At 37.5% G+C, this 12118-nt stretch overlaps 1 protein-coding gene across 8 annotated transcripts in view; it reads right to left on the reverse strand.

Moving 5' to 3' along the window:
- Window positions 1-11861, reverse strand: part of LOC148519685 (von Willebrand factor A domain-containing protein 7-like) — a 40495-nt gene extending 28634 nt beyond the window's left edge. For all 8 annotated transcript variants that reach the window (XM_088476143.1, XM_088476142.1, XM_088476140.1 and 5 more), the window contains exons 1-7: window positions 11745-11861; window positions 11188-11235; window positions 6353-6508; window positions 3801-4039; window positions 3506-3628; window positions 574-751; window positions 313-450 (exon numbers count right to left, since the gene is read on the reverse strand). In XM_088476143.1, the coding sequence (XP_088332269.1) occupies window positions 313-450; window positions 574-751; window positions 3506-3628; window positions 3801-4039; window positions 6353-6508; window positions 11188-11235; window positions 11745-11793 (931 nt within the window). In that variant the 5' untranslated portion in view covers window positions 11794-11861. The remainder of the gene's footprint in view (window positions 1-312; window positions 451-573; window positions 752-3505; window positions 3629-3800; window positions 4040-6352; window positions 6509-11187; window positions 11236-11744) is intronic.
- Window positions 11862-12118: the final 257 nt, after the last annotated feature.

Genomic DNA, 12118 nt, shown 5'->3' on the forward strand with positions numbered 1-12118 from the left:
CATTACCTAAAAACATCACTAGAGGGAGCACCTTTCTTATAGAAATCCCCATAAATGGATACAGAAACAATATTTTGTGTAAAATCTATTAGCACTTTGATATAATAGCTATGTAACAGTAACAATTGCTGCTGTAATAGTGTGCAGAAAATTATTATACAAACAAGTATTATATAGTGTTGGGTGTGATTTAGCGGACACTTTTTTAAACATATATTTCTAAAGCACTTTTGCATTTTATATTTTGTTTTTAATATTGTTTGTAATATGTAGGTAATAGATACTGTAGATATATGCATTATAGTACGGTACCTGTAAGCCCTTCCACTCGTACAGAACATTGATCTGCTGCATCTATACTTATACTCCATGTTCCATGCACTGGTTTGTTCAAGAGGTACATAGAGCCCCAAGTCTCTGATATAATTGTTTCCATGACAAGAGCAATAGCTACAAGAGGAAAAAAATAGCCATTGATTAGCAAGTAATTTATAGGGTAAAACAGTCTTTTTATTCGCTTGATGAATAGGTTTAGCTTGCTGGAAACACAGTAAGAGGAGTCTGGTTACTTACAGTCCGGCCCATGGACATTCATGGAAGTGACCAAACCGTCCGTGGTTATTATTAGTTTAGCAAAATTATCTGCAACATTGAAGCTTCCAGCACTAATGCCAGCAGAATACTCCCCAGAGAGCAGCTGTGTAGAACTGTCAGCAGGTGTTGAAAGTGTGTAGTTAAAGTAGCGGAATACCTAAAAAGAAATAAAACTCATTAGATTAATAAATATACTGTAAAATTATCAAATCCATGACAAAAGAAAAATAAGGTGATATCCTCAGTGTCCAGGTGAAGTATACAGTGGCCAATAAAACTGTAACTGACCCACGTTATGTTTTAGAAAATAAGTAACAACGTGCGTTGTGTCAACTTTAAATATGAATAAATACATATATAAATATAACAATACTCAAAAAGTTTTAGATAAATATAACAATATAAAATCAATAAAATGCAAGAAAAACACATAAAAAACTACATAGCCATAACATTCCCTCTACTCAGTATAAATTCCATGAGCCCATATTTGTGTGCCAGTTGGTGCAGTGACATACAGGAATAACCCCTATATATCCAAACTGCAGGTATGTGTAAAACTGCTTTTTCCAGTTTAGGATCAAGTCAATATAGACAAATTAATGTTAAGCCAGTATATCTTACAAACTCATCTGCTGATAACAGGCTCCCGCTGGTTTCAGAGTACTGGGTGTTAATTTCTGGTATATAAGCAAGGTTCTTGTTGTCTTCTCAATCCAGGAACTAAAACCTAGAATCCTTCCTCTCATTTTGTTTACTGAAATCCACCCAGCATTTGCACTATATTTGAGTTACAGCCATCTTAAATCTCCTACTGTCAGTGATTCGCCTGTTTAATAACTGCTGCTGAAACTACATTTTAGATTTTCACTGCACCAATGACACACACCCTATTGGTAATTGGTACACTTGGTACAAACAGAGTGTTCATTATGGCATAAATCATTCTACAACAAGGGGTCTGATTCATTATGGATCGCAATTGCAACCGTGTACGCAAATGGCCGATTGTTGCGTGCTGTGCATGCGTATGCACCGGAGTGTGTGTGTGCAGCGGCTGAACTGCAATCGCACTGCGATCATGTGGAATACAAGAACCCATCACAGAGAGAGCGACAGGCAGTAAGCCAGGGGCATATTAAGAGAGAAGGGGGCCCGTGTTCACTCCCCATCTGGGACCCCTCCTCTCTCACCGTGGCCACCGCGCAATGACAGCCTCAACAGACTCCGAGCACTAGCTAGTGCCCCCTCCTCTCTTATAACACCCCTGTATATGCAGGACTGCAAGGTATTACGGATGTGAGATAGAGGAACTGGGCGTCTATGCTGGCTGTGCGATTGCATTCATTATCATATTTTTACAGGAATTCTGCCTGCGTAATCACAGCCATGATCACAATAGCGATCAGTAATGAATCAGGCCCAAAGTCTGTTCCACATGTACATCAATCCATGTGTTGTGCTATGATGCCATACTGTATATTATTCTGTGATGTTCTGTACTGCGTCATTATACAGTATATTATTCTGTGATGTTCTGTACTGTGTCATTATACAGTATAGTGTTCTGTGATGTTCTGTACTGTGTCATTATACAGTATAGTGTTCTGTGATGTACTGTACTGTGACATTATACAGTATAGTGTTCTGTGATGTACTGTACTGTGTCAGTATACTGTATATTATTCTGTGATGTACTGTAATGTGTCATTATACAGTATATTATTCTGTGATGTACTGTACTGTGTCATTATACAGTAGTGTTCTGTGATGTACTGTACTGTGTCATTATACAGTAGTGTTCTGTGATGTAGTGTACTATGTCATTATACAGTATATTATTCTGTGATGTACTGTACTATGTCATTATACTGTATATTATTCTGTGATGTTCTGTACTGTCATTATACAGTATAGTGTTCTGTGATGTACTGTACTGTGTCATTATACAGTATAGTGTTCTGTGATGTACTGTACTGTGTCATTATACTGTATATTTATTCTGTGATGTACTGTACTATGTCATTATACTGTATATTATTCTGTGATGTTCTGTACTGTCATTATACAATATAGTGTTCTGTGATGTACTGTACTGTGTCATTATACAGTATATTATTCTGTGATGTTCTGTACTGTCATTATACAGTAGAGTGCTCTGTGATGTACTGTACTGTGACATTATACAGTATAGTGTTCTGTGATGTACTGTACTGTGTCATTATACTGTATATTATTCTGTGATGTTCTGTACTGTCATTATACAGTATAGTGTTCTGTGATGTACTGTACTGTGTCATTATACAGTATAGTGTTCTGTGATGTACTGTACTGTGTCATTATACTGTATATTATTCTGTGATGTACTGTACTATGTCATTATACTGTATATTATTCTGTGATGTTCTGTACTGTCATTATACAGTATAGTGTTCTGTGATGTACTGTACTGTGTCATTATACAGTATAGTGTTCTGTGATGTACTGTACTGTGTCATTATACTGTATATTATTCTGTGATGTACTGTACTATGTCATTATACTGTATATTATTCTGTGATGTTCTGTACTGTCATTATACAGTATAGTGTTCTGTGATGTACTGTACTGTGTCATTATACAGTATATTATTCTGTGATGTTCTGTACTGTGTCATTATACAGTATAGTGTTTTGTGATGTACTGTACTGTGTCATTATACAGTACAGTGTTCTGTGATGTACTGTACTGTGTCATTACACAGTATAGTGTTCTGTATTGTCAGATGAGACAAAAAGCACATTTTACAATTCATTGTCAGGCATTTGGAAAGAGATCGGCTGATGAAAAGTAAAAACATATTGATACATAAAATATCACTTGTTCTTTTGGTTCAAACAAACTTTAGTTAATTAATTAGTTAGTTCATTACTTTATTCAGATCTGAAATGGAGATTTGAAACACATGTCCAAAACTAAGTGCTGCGATATCCCGATATACAACAAAACCCGGATCACTAATGCTCCCGCAAAATCCGGTAGTAAGGAAGAAAATCTGCATAAAAAAAGAGACAACTTTTTTATTCTAAATGAAGACAGGACTTGTGTATATATGGTTACAGCATTGTCTTATTTCTGATACACAAACACAGCATTACAACTAATTAGGTCATTGTGAATAGGCTTTTAAGTGCATTAAGAAATATGTATAATCTACAATTACATACCCGTGACTGTGTCATGCTTATTAATGAGTGGATATTGTTTATCAAGGTTGTATTCGAGTAATCTTTAGCTGAAGCATCTGTTAATACCACAATAATAGACTTATGTGGAGAATTCTCCAAGGCCAGTTCCAGTCCTCCCATGACCAGCGCCGGACAATCACCACCTCCAGAGGCTATCAGGCTGTTGAAGAAACCATTAAACTCTGTCTTTGACTGTGTTATTCTTACAGGCCCAATAGCTGTGAAATGAATGTGAAAACAACATTCAGTATACATTAATATATACTTTTTTCTATTAAAGTGTTTCGAGCCCCCCAATGACTTTTATTGCAGTGAAAATATTTCCTGCAAATGTACAGTAACTCTATTCAATATTTTATATTTCCATCTTTTTCCTGTGTTGTTCAACATATTATTCATATTGTCTAATCCAGCCCTGAATATGACACAAATCCAGTCTTTGGTTACAACTGTATGCAATACATTAAGTAGAGGTGATCTATTTTGTATCCCAGGGCAACTAAACTAAACAACTCTGCTCTAATTATATAAAATTTGGTGAAAAACACAGAAAAAAGTCCAAAAGGTAAGCTTAAGGACGATATATAAAAGTAATATATGATTTTATTATTATTGTTATTATTTATTATTATTATTATTATTATTATTATTATTATTATTATTATTACAGGTATTTTATCTGAACCCCATTTACCACTTAATGATTGGAATTAAGCTGTGCCTCAGTGACCAGACTTATTTTCATGTGTTTATGATGTGTTGGACTCACAGAAACTTGTATCCTTAACTCTATGTACTTTACTGCAAACTATTAGAGGCACAGGAGGAAAACTCTGATAGACAAGGCTCTCTTATGAAATATTGTTCTGAAAAAAATATAGACAATATGATACATATAACACAAACAATTGCACACTTACAGTAGGTGTTAAAGTGAATGAGAATGGGAAAGTGTTTGGGTGGTAGCCCCAACCTATAGGTGTATAGCACAATGCCCAAGAATGGGAATACAGTCAAATTATAAATAAAAAGATGCGTACTAAGAGAATATTGTTAAAACACAGATATTAAATGGAATTACTGCACAGTCAAAATAATGTGTGAATTTAGTTACAAATTATGTCAGTTTTTCAGTATAGAGTTAAGAGGGGAGATTTATCAAACCTAGGAGAGAGATAAATTAGAGATGTTTCCTAAAGCAACCAATCAGCTTCTAGGTGTCATTTATCTTTCACAGCTTTTGAAATAGCAAATAGAAAATGCCAGATGCTTCAGTTTTCAGTCTGATTAGTGGTTGAATCTGAAAGCTGCTCACCAGTAAGGGGTGTCTAACCCCTAAGAATGTAAAACAAGAGAAAGAACCTTGATATCAACGAATTCCAACATTACTATATATGTGTGTATGTGTTTTGTAATTTTAATCTTTTTTGCATTTGCATGTATTAAACAGATATTTAATCTGATTGCGCTCCCAGTTGTTCTTTCTCTTGTTTTGAAATAACAGTTAATAGCAGATTGGTTGCTTTGGGCAAATACTCCACCTTATCTCTCTCCAAGGATTGATACATCCCACCCATACAGTGGCTTAATCACTCAGAATGTAATGACAGAAAAGAGCCTGCACATGCATGTTTACTTCTGCTGTCTGCTGTGTGTCTGAGCCAGTGACAGAGATACTAATACAGATGTTGGACAGAAAATAAATGTACTTTTAGGATCTGATAAGCTACAAAAGCTTATAATGATATTGCAATGGACTTGTTCACTATAGTGTAAATGAAACAATAACTAAGTGTGCTGCTGCACTAATGGATGTCTGACATCATCCGTATAGTGATATAAGCTAACCCATATAGTTGTGCGCAGCACTTGAACCCAATCTTTTGCTTAAGCTACAAAAGCTGCTGTTGGAACCGGGGGAGCCGAGGGGTCCCGTTGTGCGCACACGGCGTGTACCAAGGATTTAGACTACGTGAGTTTCACCGGGTCTGGTGAAATCATGGATTTCAGGTCAGATATCAACAGCTATGGTCTGGTCCATTAAGCACGATAATAGCCAATGATTCAAGTTCCTGGGAACTGAATACTGGCCAATGTTCTTATAAGAGATGTGCTGGTTCGGTTTTACTTGGTTCTTTTTGTCACATTAGCAGAAGTTCGGATTAGTTCAGATTTATTATTGGCTATCCAAAACACGTGAGAGCCGGATAGCCAATAAGATAAATCCGAACTAATCCGAACTTGCGCTAATGTGGCGAAAAGAACCAAGTTTAACCGAACCCGCACATCTCTAGTTCTTATGACTCTCCAATAAAATTGAGGCAGTGGTATTTCTTTCAAAATAAAGAGGTAAAACCATTACTGTACTTATGACATCACTAGTTATAAAATCTAACACCAAAATGTACTGTTATATCATTACACCTTTGACAAATATGCAATAATATTAGCTATAGTAAGTTACACAGGCAACTAACACATGTCCAGTTTGAAGCAAAGAAAGCTACAGTTCTGGTAACATAAAGTCATACTTGGATTATTAAACTCCACCATGGTATACTGGCGAACCCCACATGGAAAGTTGGCAGTTACATTGGCCAGAAGCCAGATATTTTCAAGTTTTGACTGTGAAAGCATTGCAGACATTGAGTCGGTCGTGTCCACCGCATAAGTCAGGGATGAGGATTCTAAAGGAGACAAGAAAATGGACTAAAATAATACATGGATTCATTTACTAAAACAAAATGGTTCATTAAATGCTATTTATGTACATACAGAGTGCTTGTAAAAACATGTGTTATGCCCCTGATTCCTGATTTCCATATTTTAATTTCTTACACCATAGAATTAAAATGTAATCAATTTGGAATTATTACCAGTGATAACACAAAATAATAACTGATCATATAAGTATTCACCCTTTCTTGTTTTGATACTTGGTAGAAGCAACTTTAGATGCCATTTCAGCTGTAACTAAGACTGATCCTACCTGTTCTTGAGAAATAGAGATTTGTATACACACATGCAGTCATACAGTATATGGGATCAGTAGCTGGCAGGGAATGCTGGTCTTAACTCTTAATAGTGCTATATTGGAGGCTTTTGGGGCACCTCCTGGTAAATTACCTCTCAATCTAAATAAACATGAATATATGGTCATTGTTTAGAGATAGGACCACTCCTATAGAAGTACTGGGAAGTGCTAAGAATGTTACCTATTTTAACTGGTTCATGACAGTGTGCTGAAGGAATTTTAGTGTAGATAACCCCTCACCTTCAAGCACCTGTTTCTCCCCTACAAATTGATTTAAGCAACTTTCATTCTGTGTATCGGAGTAAGACTAGTCCTACCTGTTCTTGTACATCTGTACATGCATAAGCAGTCAGTGCTGGTTCACTGATCATACAGAATGTCAAACTGAATGAGATAATGAGTACAAAGTGCATGTACTATATGTACTATATTAATAGCAGGAGATGCTGATCATTTTATTTTTTATCACAAAAACTTAAACCTTCCCAAAATTCAGATACTGGTGCTGAGAAGTAGATACTGTAAATCAAATATATGTTAATGAAATACCAATAGCTGTAGTAACCTAAAGGGGCTAGTTCTTGACATGGTAGAAAAAACAATCAAGACACTTGGGATGTGATACAATATGAAATATGTATTTATTAGCAGTATAAGTTTAATAAAATAATACCCAACAGGTTAGGAATATATAAAAATACATGTATACATATATATTATTTAAATATAAAAGATCCATAACTATACATATAAAAGAAGCATATAAGGTAAATAGCAGCCCTGTTGTACTGGCAAGAAAGGTCCCACTGTTACTATTCAAGTCTATAGCTGCAATTGTATGATCCAACCTTAATAGGGAGAATTAATTACCAGCTAAAAGTCCAGCATTGAATGTAAACCCTTGAAGTAAGGACCTGACATATGTACAGAAGCAGTAATATGTTGGGAATGTCATGCTAAAGGTCTGGACTCCGGATGCATTTGGAGCTTACTGAAGAGGTTAACAGACTGGCTGCAGCAAGCTTGATGGCATCTTAATCCAGATACAGTACAGATGATGACAGCTATGAAGCTGGTCCTTACCTCAAAGGTTTACATTCAATGCCAGATTTTGCTGATAATTAATACTTCTTATAAACATTGGATCATACAATCAGTCCTGATGGATTACAATGGTGACAAACATTCAGTTTAGCTAAAGTGTTAAGCTGCGTATCCACTTGCCGATTTAACAGAGCGATTGAACGATTACGATATCAGAATCGTTCAATCGCTCATTAATCATGCATGAATCGGGCATGAAAATGTCGTAAACGACCAGAGATGCGCGCTCCCGCTGGTCGTTTTCAACATCAATCATTGCCTGAACATGCCGGTCAATCTTTTGATAACGACAGATTGACCATGATCAGGGATGAGGGATGGTGCCTGCACTGAACGACATATCCAGTGGCGTATCTATAATGGGTGCAGTGTGTGCGGGGCACACGGGCCCCCGGGTCCAGGGGGGCCCCGCACCGCACACACTGCCTCCATATTTTTTTAAAGCTTACCTGTCCGAGGTCCCGCATCGGGTGTCACTGCTGCTCAGAACACCGGAAAAATGGCCGCCGTGGCCATTTTCCGGTGTTCTGCGCATGAGCAGTAGACTCCGGGCACTAGAGTATGCCTGGAGTCTACTGCGAATGCACAGAACGCCGGAAAGTGGCTGCCGCGGCCATGTTTCCGGCTTTCTGCGCATACGCAGTAGACTGCGGGCACACTCTAGTGCCCGGAGTCTACTAATGCTCCGTTGGCTGGCTAGCCACGTCAGTCGGCTGCCAGCCACCAGGGAGAGAGGAGGGGGCCCCGCACGAGGAGTGCACACGGGTCCCCTCCTCTCTTAAAACGCCCCTGGACATATCATTCAGTGTAGGCACCTACAGGATGAGGAACTACTGTACGATTACAATGTTGTAATCATACTGTCATTTCCCGATCGCCTAGGGGATGCGCACCTTAAAGGGAGGCTTTAGAACCCAGAGAATGCCAAGAAGAGTCTAAGCATGACACATAGTAGGAAAATTCTGTCCAGGAAGTTGACACTAAGGTTATCTGTAACAGGATTATAGGTGATAACAGAGAAAGAAATTAGTTGCTGAATGACAGTATGGGTAGCATGGGTAGCATACAGAGGCTGCCAGCATACAGGTTACAGGTAAAGAAACACCCCTTTTGTCCCTGCACACTGACTCAACTCCTCTGTGTAACCCATTTTTAACTACCTCCATCCTATAGATTATAGACTCTTATGAGTAGGGCCCTTTTCTCTTGTGCACTCTTCCTTTCTTTACCTATGCCATCCTGTCCTCCCACATGGTGAGAAAATACACTGTATATTTATTTAATCATGAGACATCGCCTGGGGCTCATTATTCTGTTTGCAGTGTAACAGTTGCCCTTGTTCGTTTTAAACCCACCTGAGGTGAAGAGAACTGAGCTAGAGGTACTGTTCAGTAGATGCCAATGGAGACGTGATGCAACTACATTCCACTGTCAGTGTACAGAATGCTACACAAGTGTAGACAACAATACTTCATACTTAATGCAAATTATTATTTTAATCAGAAACAACTACTACTACTACTATTATCTCATGGGCGCTATTCTTTTGGGGTCCCCAAATCTTAATGTCCCACCAAAATCCTTAACTACTGTATGTCAATGGGATACAATTGTAGAAGTATGGAATAGGGTGTCATGCAGCTGGAATGCAAAAAAAAGAGGAATGAAGCACTAGGCACAAGTATAGTTATATTGTATAAGTCATTGGTCAAACCACACATTCAATATAAATTTAATGTAATATAATAGGAATGATAAGAGTTTAAAATATACTCCGTTACCACAGATTATACAGATATCAGTAGTCACATGACATTTTTATATCCTCTTAAATGGCACCTGTCCTGTACACACATTACAGCCATTCATTTTCTGCATATAAACATATCATGTGTGCGATCAGCAATACAACTAATGAAAATAATAAATTGTCATTAATTATAGATTGTTCTTAAATTGAGCATATGGGATCAAAATTTTTAGTTTTAAATGTAACAAATGCTCTGTAGAATAGATACATATACATGTGTAATTCTCTATAACCCCCGGTTTGTATCTGGGTATAATTACTGTATGAGCACTCCTTCATAATGGCTGGGCAGACAAAACAGTCTCTATAATCTGTCATTTTCTGCAATAAATGTTTTATTTGTTTTACATTGGTGTTGTCAGGGAGTTTTCCTACCAATAATCTTACCCAACAATTATGTGGGTGACACAGAGGACAGTAGTCTACAGCTGGAAAGAAAATGTTGCTATTTAAATTGGAAGATTACCTTATATATTAGATAAAGTGGACAGAGATAGAGTACCAGCCAATCAGTTCCTAACTGTAATTTTTAAATGCAGCATGTGACATGGCAGTTAGGAGCTGATTGGCTGGTACTTTAACTTCGTCCACTTAAGCTGGCCACACACTAGACCAACTTACATCCAACCAGCAAACTTGTTGATTGGTTGGAATGAAAATCTGGTAACGTATGGGAGTAAATGATGATCAGCAATTTACTCCTAAATGCCAGAAAACAGATGAAAATGGTCGTTCAGACAAGTTTGTTAAATGTTTGATCTAAACTATTTGTGCAAACAACAGTTTTGGTCCATTTTCCAGTGTTAGGGAGCAAATTGCTGATTGTATTCCTTACCAGATTTTAATTCCAACCAATCAACTAGTTGGCTGGTTGGACAGATAATCTTTAGATGTGTGGCCAGCTTTAGATAAGCCTTAGATGAACTGTGAATGCACAGGGACTGATCCTGAGTCAGATGGATCTCTGTGCATGATCGCAGAGGGGGTGGGGGGGTTCTGTATACAGCATATTTGCATATGTTCAAAATATTATGAGTCATACAGAACTTGGACGGATCTGCCTTTCTGCATTGGGCATTTCGGGACTTAGCTGGGCAGTGACAATGTGAGCACTCTGAACCACCTGTCTTGTGGGACTGTGATAGCAGTCAGCTCTATGCAATTCTGAGTCATGGGTACGGGGAAGGGGAACATGTTTCTGATGGATCTCTTGCACCTACTGTAGCTGGTGCAAGTGCAGATAGTCATGATGATGGTTCTGGTGGCTGGCATAATACCAATTGGTGGCAAGAGTTTCTGCATTAGCCCTATACATTTTCGCATTAGCATATAGCAACTACAGCCACTTTGCATGCAGGCATTTGTTATATTTATCATGTCCTATGGGTACATCAAATGATTCCGATGGCACTTCTTACCTATTTGTATAGCACATGACTCCTCTCCAGTAACTGTGGTCTGTAAGCCTGTAAACATAATAATAGTAAAGTCATCATTACAGATCCTGAGTGGAGAAACCATAAGTTATGGTACAAGATAGGAAAATAATATTTATATACTTGTGGTATAATATTGTATCTTCAATGGTCTAATGCAGTGGTTGTCAAACCCGGTCCTCTGTACCACACACAGTTCACATTGTCCAGGTCACTCAGCAGGTGCACAGGTGTATTCATTAGTCACTGACACATTTTAAAAGATCCACAAATGGAGCTAATTATTTCACTAGTGATTCTGTGAGGAGACTGGAAAACATGCACTGTTTGAGGTCCTGAGGACCGAGTTTGAGAACCTGCGGTCTAATGTATTACATTGAAATGGGTCCCAGTATTAAGGCATATTTTTTGGAGGAAACTCATCATAAAATTGGTCAATGTTTGTTTTTATTTAAAAAAAAATCATATTTATATTTATGTTCCTTTTATCACTTGTTTATTGCAGAACCAAATACATTATTCATAGATTGAGCACTTACCAAAACTTGCACAGACTGAGAGGACCAAGGCCAGATACAGCAGATACATTGTCGTCTGTCTTTGCCTAGGATTCTAAGTTTACTTGTTTATGACACAAGCTCTTTCTGCATCAGACATCTCTCTCCTCTTACCTTATAGAGCACTGCTCCTTTGTCTCACATCCTTTTATAAAGGAGAAAATGGAATTGTTATTGTTTTTTTATCTATCAACCATGAATGAACTATCTTGAACTACAGTATCAGTAATGAATGCGGGTACAGTATACCAAGCCTACACTCATTTCCTTGTTCTGTGGTATGTCTACAATAAACAATGCCATTGTGTTGTTCAAATACCATAAATTCATCAGTAAATGGAAATATTTTCAGTGAT

The sequence above is a fragment of the Taudactylus pleione genome, unplaced genomic scaffold (genome assembly GCF_031769625.1).
Source record: "Taudactylus pleione unplaced genomic scaffold, aTauple2 ptg000184l, whole genome shotgun sequence".
Classification (NCBI taxonomy): Eukaryota; Metazoa; Chordata; class Amphibia; order Anura; family Myobatrachidae; genus Taudactylus; species Taudactylus pleione.